General features: G+C 57.3%; 1 protein-coding gene across 2 annotated transcripts; it reads right to left on the bottom strand.

Annotated features, from left to right (window-relative positions):
- Positions 1 to 1,659: 1,659 nt before the first annotated feature.
- GRAMD2A (GRAM domain containing 2A) lies at positions 1,660 to 12,466 on the bottom strand. Of its 2 annotated transcripts, XM_026795444.2 has the most exons (12): positions 12,331 to 12,466; positions 9,833 to 9,946; positions 9,055 to 9,112; positions 7,702 to 7,774; positions 7,517 to 7,620; positions 6,846 to 6,944; positions 5,869 to 5,940; positions 4,965 to 5,027; positions 3,726 to 3,882; positions 3,391 to 3,490; positions 3,190 to 3,297; positions 1,660 to 2,717 (listed from the first exon to the last, which is right to left on the bottom strand). In XM_026795444.2, exons 2-12 carry the CDS (start codon positions 9,934 to 9,936, stop codon positions 2,714 to 2,716), a joined length of 942 nt encoding a protein of 313 aa, XP_026651245.1. In that variant the 5' UTR covers positions 9,937 to 9,946; positions 12,331 to 12,466; the 3' UTR covers positions 1,660 to 2,713. The 2 variants fall into 2 exon arrangements, with proteins under 2 accessions (XP_026651245.1, XP_074405770.1); XM_074549669.1 differs by lacking the exon at positions 1,660 to 2,717 and having other exon boundaries at positions 3,186 to 3,297.
- Positions 12,467 to 13,199: the final 733 nt, after the last annotated feature.

The raw sequence follows: 13,199 nt of genomic DNA, 5'->3' as shown, positions 1-13,199 counted from the left end.
CAGAGCAACCACACCCCTACCTGCGAAGGGAAATCCGGGTTAAATACAACCCTTGAGGAAGGATTGCTTTTAACCTGGAGCACAGCACAGAGGGGATGGAGGGCTTCACTTCCCCTCTCCAAGGGAATGCCAAGAAATCAGCCCCAAAACACCCTCATGGCAGCACGGGGGCCTGACAAGGGTTGGGGCCGTTCCCCTCCCTCCTGACACTGCCTGGACAGGAGAGCAGCCTCCAGCACCAGCCCTCCCTGAAAACCCACTCAGCTGGAGCCAGAGCAGGATCCAGCTGCTGCCTGAAGGGGATTCCCTTTGGACTCTGAGGGGCTTTGCCAGAGCAACATCACTGCCACTCCCAAATCCAAATAAAACTCAGCCCAAACTGTGTTTCCTGGCGTGATCCAGTCCTTGCTGTCCCTGCTCGTGCTGTGGTGCAGTGTAACAGCATGGTGGCTCTGACTCATCCGTCTGACAGAGCTGCCTTGGCTGATTTAATCTCCCAATCCTATTTTTAGATTGGCTTGGGCTGGGGAGGGAGGAAGACAGAGAAGATGGGATGGTGGGTGTGACATGGGCAACAGCAGGGGGATGTGAGGGCAGGGGCTGTGCTCACCCAGCACCCCCTGTGCTCCTCAGGGCTGCTTCCAGGCCAGCAAGGTGAGTGTCCAGGGATGTTCCCTGCACCCAAAGCTTTTACATGGCATTTCTTTACCCAAAGAAAAGCAAATAGGCTCAAGCAGGATGTCACTGGGACAGCCAACATGCACCAAACCAGGCAGGCAGACACCAGATGGGAAACAAAACCAGAGCCTTGCAGCCACATCCTGGCAGCAGAGCCCTCCCAAAGCACACTGTGGGTTCATCCCAGTGCTCCTCCAAACCTCCTGCATGTCCCTGCACCCGTGGCTCGTCCCACCACTGGCTTTAACCAAGGGGTCTTGAGAGGAGACCACATCCCTGGCTCGGGCTCAGCACCTGCTGCTGGAGCACCCAGCACACACCAGGCTGAGCACATCAGCCCAAACTCCCCCCAGTCCTCAACCTCTACATCTCTTTTTGTGGTCAAGAGCCCCACTTTGAGGTTGGACTCATTAAACACCAACTTGTTTGTTGGAAAAACAATCCTAAACCCATTTCCACCATGTAAATGAGCTGGGTGAGTCCCTGGCAGGGACAGGATGGTGCCTTTCATCCTCCAGGTCACCCACGGAATCAAAGGCTCCGACAGCCCCGTAATGCCGGGGCTTTGAATAAACCAGACCCGGGGTGCCAAATCCCGCCCAAAACAGGTGACACCACCCCTGTCCCCACTTAACCAGGGGCACCGTGGTTTTCAATGGGGCCATTTTCATGCCCAGGCCCGGGAAAGGAGTGGAATTGGGTTGTGGATGTGCAGTGAGGAGGAGGAGAAAGAGGAAGGCTCACCCTGCCCACCCCAGCTGGGCGGGGCTGTAACTCAGCTCCCTCCCCCGGCACCGCTGTCCCCACGGTGGCCCTGCCACCAGCGCGTCACATCCCGCGGTCTCTGCTGCCATCTAGTGCAGGAACCGCCGAGGCCCCTCCGTCCGGAGCATCCCTGACCCCTTGTCCCCATGAGAGGATGGGCTGTCCCCGTGTCACTCACATCCTAGCACCGCTGTGGAGGACGCTGGTAAGAGAGAGTGATGTGCTAGAAAATCCTGGGTTTATTGTAATTCCATTTAAAAGCCGTTCCAAGCCTGGAGTGAGCAGTGAGCTCTTCCCCAGGGCGCTGGGATTTGGCCCCGTCAGCACTTGTAGTTCCCAAAAAAACAGGAAAGAAAGGAATCACACTGGTACCACCTGCCACCCCAGGGTGCTCCCAGGGGGGCTGAGGGACAAATCCTGTGAGACAGATCCTGCAGCACTCAGCTCCATGTGGTGACAAGGCTGACAGAGCCAGGGCACAGACACTGCACTCTGGGACATTCCCCAGTGCCAGCCATGGGCTCCTTTCCAGCGTCCCCATGGAGTGAGCAGGACCAACAAAGTTCACCTGGGCCAGGTGTGAACCCCAGAGAGGACACCAGGTCTGGGGGACCTTAAAGTGCTTTGCAAGGGATGCACACACACATACACATCCCCCTCTCTGAGCCCAGTGCTCCAGGAGAGAAGGGCTGGGCAGCCCTGGTTGAACCCCACCCTTGTATATGGGACAAATGACACCCCACAAATGGGACCCTCCTCCCCATCCCCACAGATCCCTGTGTTCAGGGCCATTCCTCCAGGAACATTCCCAGGGATACTGAGACAGGGGCAAACAGGTGGGTTCTCCCAGAGCAGCAGTGGCAACTCATCCACATTTCTGGGGGTTCCTGGTGAGCCCAAGGTCATCTTTTAACAAGAAAAATCCAAGCCTGAAATAAAAACCAGCATCCATCTTAGCAGCAAGTCCTAAGGGAAGGTCCAAGTGCTCGGCAGCCCCGAGCCATTGTCCAGTGCTACAGCACAGCAGTGTCCCAGGGAGAAAACAGGTTTCCAGTGGGATGGGGAGTTGGCACTGGTGGCCAGAACCTGGCTGCAAAGTCCCACCAGGAGCAAGTGCCCGAAGGAAGAGAGAAAATACTTGGTCCCATTTTACCAGCCGAGGGAAAGCCGGACCAAATGTAACAGCCAGGGTTGGGAGGACACGGCACCGGGATCCGTGGGCAGGGTGCCACCAGCTCAGTGCCCATCCTCAGCCAGCACCTGGGAACGGTCACCTGCAAGCAGGGAGGGGGGGAAGATGGGATGAGGAACTGCACAGCTCCATATCCCACCCCAGTGCCTTCTGATGTCCTCAGCCCAAGGAGATTCCCCTCCTGTCCATCCCATGCTGATGCCCACGGCCTTAGTCCCCAGGAACAGCCCAGCTCCAAAGAAATGTCCTAGTGCTTCCTACAACTGGAGAACCAGCACCAAACCTATGAGGAAACCTCTTCCCAAGCTCCAGAGACTCTGGGACAGCAGAGTTTCCCAATCACTCAAATTAATGGTTGATGGGATCACCTCTGGTCTGGAGATGGCACTGTGGGTTGTGTCACTGGCCAGCCCAACAGCAGGCCCAGGATAAGGGACAAAGCATTGCTTGGACACATCAGAGTGGAGCCATTCCCCTTTGCACCCACATTCCCTCAAGTCCTCCGCTCATGTCCCTCCGCTGTGTGTCCCAACGTGTCCCTGAGGGTCCCTCACCTCCTGTGCCCGCGGGAGAGGTAATCCCGGTTCAGGGAGCAGAGCTGCTGCTCCAGACGGAAGATGCGGAATGCCAGGTACGAGGAGGACACCACCAGGAGACAGATGCTGGGAGCAGAGGAACAAGTCAAACATTCAGTTGAGACTGAGACCGACATTCCCAGTGTCCCCCCAGCTTCCCTGTGCCCTCAGCACACTTACAGCACAATGAAGATCTTCAGGAGCTGGTAGTCAGAGGGTCTGAGCTCTGCCACACAGCTCTGCTCCACCTCCAGCTCCTCCTCGGTGTTTATTGCACTTTCTGAAAGCAAACCCAGGGTCAGTGACACAGCCACACTTGGCTGATGCTCCTGCTCCTCCAGCAACCAGGAAACATCAAATATTCCTCCCTCATGGGCTCAGACCCTGCACCAGGAGACCCCAGCCCATCCCCAGGACTCCATTGGTAACTCCCAGCCTAATCTGTAAGGCAGAATTCCCCTGCAGGAGAGCAGCTGATGGATGAACACACTTTTATGGAGGTGATCACCCCTCACCTGAAACCAGTGGCTCCTCAGAGGTGAAGGAGCTCTCCTTGGTGCTCAGGCTGCTGACAGAGGTCCGGTGGATGCACTGGTAGTTGGCATCTGGCAGTGACAGGGACAGTGAGGTAGGTGACACCTTCCTCCACTTGCCCTCGGGGACGATCACCTCCTGTGGGAACAGTCCTGGTGAGCCATGAGTGAAACCAGCAGTGCCACAGACATGGTGGGGCCAGATTCAAACTCAAACCTTACAGTATCTCCATGGAGCACCAGCACTTTCAAAACATCCTCCAGAGGGAGAGCTGGTCTTCCATGATGGCTCCATGGGAATGCAGGTTCCTACTACTGAAGAAGGACCTGCCCTTGCACCCCACACCTGCCCCAAATACCAGCTGCTGCCTCCTCCGCCCTTGAAGCTCAGGGCAGTCACCTGGAATTCCCCAGCATGCCCCAAATAGGACAAAAAAGTGCCCCAAAAAGACAACAAATCAAATGGCATGGCAGCTGGCACAGAGAGGGGCTCCCCCAATGGAGAGTTCTCAGAGCTGGAGCTGCCAAAGGGCTGCATCCCACCAAAGCACCAGGAGATGCTGCCAGATCAGCCTGGGCCACTCCTGATTCAGACCATTCACTCCGTTGAAATGAGCCTTTAACCCCTGGGGTGTCACCAGACCGTGGGTGACATCCCACCTGTCACCCTCTGGTACACCCCAATTGTCACCTCCTGTACCCAGCCCGAGGCTCAGAACCAGCAGCCATGGAAGAGCCCCTGCTCCAAAGGTGCAGGATGTGGCCCCCATGCTCCTGGATCATGCCATGGCTCAGCAGATGTTTCCCTCTCCCATCCTACTCATCCTGCAGATTTTTGGGTAACTCAGCCACATTCCCAGCCTGTTATCCAACATTCCCAGCTGTGAACAGCATCAGCCATCAGGGAGCAGAGTGGTGGCATTTTGCACATCACTCTGAAGTTTTTCTGTCTATACACAGAGTCAGTGGCTGTGCCCAGCCAGTCCTCTTGACCCATCTGCTCCTGCCAAGTCTGGGATGAGGTCCCAGAGGACAAGCTGTGATGGGAACAGGCACATCCCTGCACCCTTTGATGGCACCAACAGAAGAACCAGCTCTCTCCCACCTCTCTGAGCAGCCACCAGACAGTGCCAAACCCACCAAGGGCACCAGGTGGGCCCTCTCCACCCATGAGGTCAGGGGGTCTCTCCTCTCCTCCCTCAGAGCTGCCCTGACCCTCACCAGTGACACAGAGTCCGGCTCCTCCGACAGCTCCTTCAGGCTCAAGCTCTTCTTACTGGAAACCTGGATGGGGAGGAAAGGATGGGGCATTACAGAGCCAGCTCTCCCTGCTCCAGCCTCAGCCACAAAATGGAATTTGGGCTTTTCTGCTGAGACTATGAACAGCAGCTGCTACAACTTATAATCTGTTCTGGGGCATGAGAAAAGGGCAATGCATCAGTGCTTCCCACCACAAAAACCTGGTGGGGCCAAGGGCTTCCATGGACAGCATAAAACATCAGGGGTAAATAAAAGAAGGGTACATCTGGGCAGAGCCCAGCACGTTTCAAAGATTAAGTCCCCCAGTTTGGCAACAAGGCTGAATCATCCAAACTGCTGCCCTGGCACAGCTGGCACACACCCTCCTGGGCAGGGCAGGGCTCCTGCACGGCTTCCCACGTGCTTCAAAGTCAGGGAGAAGAGGTCTCCACAGTCATCCTCTCCAGCTCAAGGCTGATGGACATCTTCCCCCACTTAAGTTAAATTCTTTTTTAACTTTGTACCATTCTTCCTCCCCTGAAAATTTTAGATCTGGGCAAAAGGCATCAATGTGCAGAGTGGCAGAACTAGTATTACCACCAGATTATAAATAATTCATACCCACGCCCTGAGAGAGAGCAGAAACTCGGAGCTCTGCCTCATCCATGACCCAGAAAAGCCCACGGGGTCAGGATGTGCCCAAGGCATGGCTCCTGCCCCTCTTCCCATCCCTTCTGAGCAGTGAGGATGCTGGGAACTGGAGAGGGCTTTGGGAGCAGCCCAAAGCCTTGGAGGCAGTGACGAAGAGCTGTGCTCAGCCCAAAGGGCAGGTGCAGAGCCCCAGGGCCATGGGCACACGGTGGGATACACAGGGGGTGGTGGGTACCTGCAGGTGGGTGCAGACTCTCCTCAGGACATCATAGACACTGTCACGAGAGATGAGGGACACGAAGATGTACTGCAAGAGAAAGAGGTGAGCTGTTGGGAGAGTCCATTCTGCCCAGGCAGGGACAGGCAGAGACATCATGCCCTTGAATCTCCCCGTTTTCAGGAGCCACTGTGTCTCCCCCACAGGCATTTCCCTGCGGAGCTTCCCTGCTCTTATTTTTGCAGCCTGCTAAAACCTGGACCAGATTTTTTTGGGGCCAGTCTTGCTCAGTTGCTGTTCCTACAGCTTTGCCATGCTCAACCCAGAGGGACACAGCAGCAAATGGGGCCAGGACCTACAGAAAACATCCCCAGGGAGGGAAGGGACACAGGGCCACACTCACCATGCCTGACACAGAGCCCCTGGGTGACGTGCAGTGCAGCCACACGTGGCTTTGAATGCCCAAATCCTGCCCTGTGCCACTCCCTGCTAAAACCCACCTCCCAAATTCCACAGGAATAACTGCCTCCCACCATTCTGCAGGAACAACCCCCTCCCTGGCAGGGACAGGCAACACTCAGTGCTGGCAGCAGCACCTGGGCAGGCGAGGACTTGGACACACTGCATCAGCTCACTGCAGCCAACAACATCCAACGGGATTTAAAAGCTGGAAACGCAGCCCTGTATCCAAGTTTTCCACCAGCTCTGGCTGAACTCCAGCCCAAACCCTTTCCCTGCTTGTGTTTAAGGAGTTTAAAGGTTTTACGTGAGCCTGGCAGGGATTTGTCAGGCTCGACCGAGTTTCACTTGGGCTTTGCTTCATCCAGGAACAAAGTGAAATTCAGGAACAAAAGCAAAGCTGTGGTGTTTGCCCTGGCTGGCAACCAGCACAGAGAGCAACTCTCACTTCCTAACCAGGGATGGGAATAGCTTCATTCACTGCTCTCAAACCACATCCAGTTTGGAGCAGGGCATCTGCTGTGTGTCGGTGTTACCTTTCTGCTGGCAGTGGTGGTGATGGCCAGGCCGTTGGGCAGCAGCCGAGCCGTCTTGTGCTTCTTGATCAGCTGTACAGACACCACTGGGATCACCACCTGCAGGGCAGGAACACCAGCATGGACACAGCACAAGCACCACCCAGCCAGCCTCCCTAACACCCACCTGGAGAGCCCCCCATGCAAGCCCAGGGAGGGTGAAAAACAAGGCAGGATGTTATTTTTGGCAGGGTAACTTTGCTGAAAGCTCAAGCTTCCTTCAGGTATTTGTTTAAAGCATCACATATAAATAATTCAGTCCTTCAGCCCAGTTTTAAAGGAAGTCGTCTCTGCCCAAGATCCCCGTCAGCCACAAGACTAATGGGGAAACATCAGATTGTAAATCAAGAAGAAAAGCCAAGAGGGATTCAAATCTCACCCCCCCTAAAACCTTTGATCTTCCTTCAAGCGCCATTGCGGCTGGAAGGAGGTTTTGCATCAGAGAATTTTAAACCAAACCAGTATTTGGTATCCCCAGGCTGATGGCACAGATCATCAGAGTGGGAGGCACGGCCATGCTCCCCTTCCTATTGGAGGCTTTTGTTGGGGATTTCGGTGGTGTTTGGGTGAAGGAGGGGATGAGCTGTGGTTACAAGCCCTGAGGGACCAGGGTGGGCTGGTGCCCACGTTACCTTAATGTCCTTCCCAAAAAGGTTTGCGTAGAAGCAGAGCCAGTTGGGGGAGATGTAAAGCCTTCCCTGGATGAGGATGTCTCTCTGGAGCGCGCAGGAGCAAACTGCAAGGCAAAGAGAGAACCGTGGCAATGCCTGTGCCAGACCCTGCCGCCTCCGTGCCCATCCCTCACCCTGGCACCCACCTTTCAGCACGCTCTCCTCCGTCGGGATGTCCTTGAACAGCTTGTGGTACTGGGAGTTGTACTTGCTAGCAGCCTGAAAGCAAAGCAGAGCAAAGTTATCCGGTGACCTTGCCGATAAGGAGACCCAAAAATTCCCCGTCCTGCAAGAAAACCTCCCTCTGCCCGCACCCGGGACCGGCGCAGGGGGGTCCCACCGGGCTGGGAACAGGAGCCGCGACGGATCAGAGGAAGGCTGGATGATCCAGCACCCGGCGAAGGCTGTGCCATCCTCCCGGATTAACATTTCCCTCAATAGCTACAGGGGGCTGCTGAGGAGCCTGTTCTCTGCCAGGCTCATCTGCAGGCAGTTTGTTTTGCCCAGCGGTTTCTCTCCTCCTCCTCCTCCTCTCCCTTATCCGGGACACGGTGACAGCACTTGCTTTGCGCCCATCGCGCCGCGCCATCCTGCTATTTATATTCCCGGCGCCACTTCAAAGCCCGCCGGCAGCCGCCGCGGGAGGCTCGGCGGGTCGGCCCTGCAACGCTCCTGTGGCCAAGGTAAAGCTCCAAAGCGCTTCAATGCCTTCCAGAAATCTGCTCAGCTCTCTGCTCAACTGCTCCTGTAAGGCAGCTTGGTGCCCCCTGCCCTCGGGATGCTCCCATGGGACACGGCTGTCCCACAGCTCCCTCCACCAAGGGAGGAGCTGCTGTGCCAGGGTGGCAGAGAAGGCTGGCACAGCAAGGCTGGTTGGTGGCAGCCACGCAGGCAGAGCCCTCCTGCCCACAGGTACAAGGTCACCTCTGCTCTGAGCACCTTGTCACAGGATGAGCTGGCCCTAAGAGGATCAAGGCGCAGCAGCACCTGCAGTTGGCTCAGACACCTCCCAGAGGGATGCTGGGGTGGTGGGGGTGCCAGTGGGAGCATTCCAGGAGAACACGGAGGGCATTACCCCCCTGGTCCTGGCACAAATCCACTGCTGGCCCTGTCACCCTCCCAGATGCCTCTGAGGAAATCGAAAAATGTTTTTGTCCTCCATTTTCTTCATGGGAAAAGGCAAAATGCCACTTCCTGTCACTCCTTCCTCTTCAAGAGCATCTCTTATGTGTAGATGGACCAAAACCATCTAGTTTGGGCATAATTTGAACAAGCAAAAAGGTTCAAATGGACAGAAACTTAACTGCTCTCAGTTAACATTTCCACTTTCTCCTTTGCTCTGGATGGAAAATCCTGGAAGCGTTTGCAAGGCAGAGCACAGCCACACAAAACCATCACCAGCTCTCCTGAAATTAAATGTTCTGCCCCACAGGCAGGCTCCTCCTGGGGCAACAGGGTACAACACTCCAGCCTGGTCATTCCCACAGCCAAAGGCTTACCACTTCCCTGTGGCATTTCTTGATGTCCTCATCCTTGAGGGCTTCGTTCAGGCGGAGGCTGGAAGGAAAAACAACAATCACCAGGTAAGCAAAGAGCCACAGGTCTCTCACCCCCTCCCTAAAACACGTGTGCTGCAATATGAGACACAGAAAAACGTACAGGGCTGAAGAGAGACCCCCAGGAAGCCACATTTTGGGTGTCTCCATGATTTATCGTGGCACTGGGCATTGCTAGGCTCAGTGCTGGCTGTGGAGGGCTGATCTCTGGTGAGAGCCAGTGAAGGCACCAGGACAAGGTACCTCACACACACCCCAGCTCTGGGGGAAGGAGCCCAGAGCTGACCTGGCAGCAGCTTAGGACAGGTTGGGAGTGGAAATAATGTGCAGCTTTGGCGGCTGGGGCAAGGATTCCTGAGGGAAAGCAGAGGCAGGAATTTGGGAATGTGCCTGAGCAGGAGGGTGGACTCAGCTTTGGTTGTGCACAGGGATATCCATCCATGTCCATCCCATGGATTGGGCACTGCTCTCTCCAAACCATGGAGAGAGGAATATCCTACCAAAAACCTCAGCAGTGGGAATACCATCCCCTCCCCCAAACCCCTTTCACTTCCCTGCTTTTATACCCACAATATTTCAGGGAGAAAACGAAGCTGCCCCCCCCGTGCCCTGCCCTAGCTGGAAGGCAATATTCAGGGTTTGAAGACAGCAGAAAAGCCACAGCAGGAGAGAAGAGAGAGAACACTCAACCACAGACAGACCCTGGGATGCTGTTCCTCACCTGCCGTCGAGGGAATCCAAACTCTTCTGCTTGTGGGACACCTCCAGCTTCTCACGACCGTGCCTGGGCTCGGGGCTCTTCAGGGGAGCTGCCTTCTCATGCATGGGCGTGGCACTGCAAGGAGACACGGTCAGCCCCCCAGGGAAAGGGGAAAAGGGCTCTGGAGCTGTAAATCTGTTCCCTTCAATCCCAGCCTGCACACAGACGGCAGAATCTGCCGCTCAAGGACGGCAAGAATATTTCTGCTATTTCTCGAGTCACGTGGAGATAAAAAAAAAAAAAAAAAAAGTCATTTTTCTGCCAGGGACTCCCCAGTGCTCAGAACAGAGCAGCCAAATTGCTGTGGCTCCCTGAGATAACACCCTCCAAAGCAGAGCCTCTTCTCCTTAAGGGCTGGAGGTTGGGATGGGAAAAATAGAAGTCTATAAACTCCTAGGGGGAATGGATTTCAGCCAGGGTCTGCTCCTCTTGGTCGGCAAACACCATCTTCCCAGGGCAGAGCCATCACCAGGCACCTCAGAGCCAGTTATTTACCATCGGGAACGTTATCAGAGGTGCTTATCAGCCACAGCAGGTAAAGTAAACACGGGCCCAGCGCCACAGGCAGGTTATCAGCTGGCAGGCCACAAAGGTGACACTTCCACCCTCGGCAAACCAGCACCGGATATTGCTGCGGCACTGGCAGCCAAGCAGGGCACGATCCCAGGGGACCGGTGGCAAGGCAGAGCCAGCAAACAGCCCCAGAGCCATGGAGAGGAAATGGCTGCAGGGCAAGCGCTCAGCTCCCCAGGCAGGGGGCGATGGCAGAGCAGGTGGGGCGGCGGCAGGACAGGATGAGCGGCAGCAGGCGGGACAGGCGCAGCGCTGGAGCACAGCCCGCTGCCCGCGGGGTGATGCCGTGGCAGTGCGGCAGAGCCCAGGCCCAGGAGCCAACCAAACTCCCTCTGCTCTGAGAGCAGCTCCTTCCCCACCTAGACACAGCCTGCTCCTGCTCTGAGGGGCTCATCTGAGAAAAACCCATGGAAATAATCCCTTCAACTCGGAAGAGCCAGGATAGAGGTGCTGAATCCCAGCAGCAGGATCCCAGCTCAAATGGGCTGAGAGCTGAGGCTGCGTGAGCTCCCACATCCCCACAGCCTCAGAGCCCTGACCAAAACACTGTCCAGGTGCAATGGAGCCTGGCTGACTCCCAGCTGGAGGCACAGGGAATGCTCCCACAACAGGTAACACATCCATGGGGGCACAGGAGAACCGAACAGAAGTCACTGGTGCCGTGTGGCTGGAAACAGGCTGGGAGATAGCTCCTGGATTCCCACAGCCATTGTTGGCAAAGACCTGCAGGCACAGCCCAGGAGTCCAAGAACTGCAGGGATGGGATGGACACACTGAGGTTGGGGGTTCTTAGGAGCTCAGATCAAAGGATGTCTCAGGAAGGAAAATGAGACCTTACTGACAAGAAGCACCAAATAACACAAAGCACCTCAAATAACAAGAACATCTCCTGGCATAGCACCAAAAGGTGTTTTCCCTACCTGACTCCTCAGGCATCCTCTGCCAGGGGATGCCAACCTGCCCTGAGGCTGAAACTCCTATCATGGAGGCACCAAAGCCTGCATGTGCCCTTCTCCCATGCAGAAAAGGGGCTCTGACCCGATCTGGAGCCTCCTTGTCCAGAGCTCAGCACTCTCTGGCTTCCCTCACGTCATCCCTTAAATCCGCAAGTGCCTGCACTGCTAATCCGGGTGAGCGGATTTATCCCCAACCAGTGCTGACACCAAGGGGCACCACACAGGGACCGGGGACAGCAAAGGCATCAGAACCCCTCCGAGGTCACCAAACACACAGAAATCCCCTAAAATGAGAAAAAACACAGGCTGGAAAGCACTTGGAAGTGCTGCATCCTTGCTTTCTCTCCCTCTCATGGCTACCATCAGGGATAACTCCTGGACACAGTGCTGGCAGTGGGATGCTCTGGGGGAGTCTGGGGGCTCTGAGGAGCATCCTCAGCCCCAGCAGGGTCATGGCAGGAGCTGCTTTGTCTGCTCTGTCCAGATCTTGCTCCTAGATGCATCAGGGATAATACACATCCAGAGTTTGGGAGCGCAGGGTAAGGCTGGGCTCCAGGCACAGCGAGGTTTCCGTTCCAAGAGGTGCTTCCAGTGCCAGCACAGCGAGGAAAACACTTTCTAGCAGCTCATACTGTCACCCTCCTCAAAGAATTTGCTCAGCACCAAACTGCTCCTGCGGTAAACTCACCATCCCAAGTGTCCCAAAACACAAGTGGAACAAAGCCAGTCAGAGTTCAGCGCTCCTGAGAGGAGGCAGAGAAGGTTGGTGTAGAACTTCCCAGCAAACTGAAAACAATCCAGCGAACTGACGCCCCTTTGCCCATTCCCAACACCCCCTCCCCGCCCACACCGGCTCCCCGAACCCCCCGGTTTTGCCAGGCAAACCCGGTGCTTCTCCCTCCCACAGGATCGGCATCTCCCTTCCCTTACGCGGCGCTGGGATCCAGCCTGGAAAAGGTCCGGCGCGAGCCCCTCCGTCGGCGAGCGCTTTCCGCTGGATCCCTTCCCCGCTGCCGGAGAAACGCGCGGCGGAGGCCGGAGCGAGCCGGGCAGCGATCCCGCCTCCCGTAAACCCCAGGAGGCTCAGAGGCGGAGGGAGGCACCGGCGGGCGGGCGGCCGCGGCCCGAGCGAGCCCGGGCGGGATTCGGCGAGCTGCCCTTGGTCCCGGCGTCCAAGGTCATTTCAGTCCCGCGTGTCGGAGCTGGAGCGGAGCCACCCCGGGATGCTGGAGAGGAACGGCCGGAGCCGAGCGGCGCTGGCAGGAGAGAATGAGGCGCGACGTCAAGGCCGGAGGGAGCCCCGCGCGTCTCTCCCGCGATGTCCCCGGTGCTCCCCGCCCCGGGAACGGGGGGTCACGGCGGGGACAGAGCCGAGACCCGGGTCCCGGGATGCCCGCAGGTCAGAGGTTCTCATCTCACCGGGAGCCGCTCCGAGCGCCCCGCGGCACGGAGGGAGCCCGGAGGGAGGCGACCCCCGGCCTGCGGGGCTGTGCGGGGCACGGTGGGACTGTGGGTCTTGGCCACCACCGGGGCCGCGCCCGGGGCAGCCCCGGCGCAGATCTCATCCCCGCCGGCGCTCAGAGCCCCTCAGGCGAAGCCGGCGGAGTGGCCGGCGGGCAGCGGCGGGACTTCTTCCCCGGCCCAGCCCGGCCCGGCCCGCCACTTCAGGGAATGGGCGAGGGGGTATCGGTGTTTCCGCGCTCCCCTCAGCGCGGCGCCGCCGGCCGGGACAGGCCGAGGGCCAGCACCGGCTCGGCGGCGGCGGCGGCGGGAGGGACGCGGTCCCGGCACCCTCCGGC

This window comes from Zonotrichia albicollis, chromosome 11 (assembly GCF_047830755.1).
Source record: "Zonotrichia albicollis isolate bZonAlb1 chromosome 11, bZonAlb1.hap1, whole genome shotgun sequence".
Classification (NCBI taxonomy): Eukaryota; Metazoa; Chordata; class Aves; order Passeriformes; family Passerellidae; genus Zonotrichia; species Zonotrichia albicollis.
This window is presented reverse-complemented; position numbering and strand designations above follow the sequence as displayed.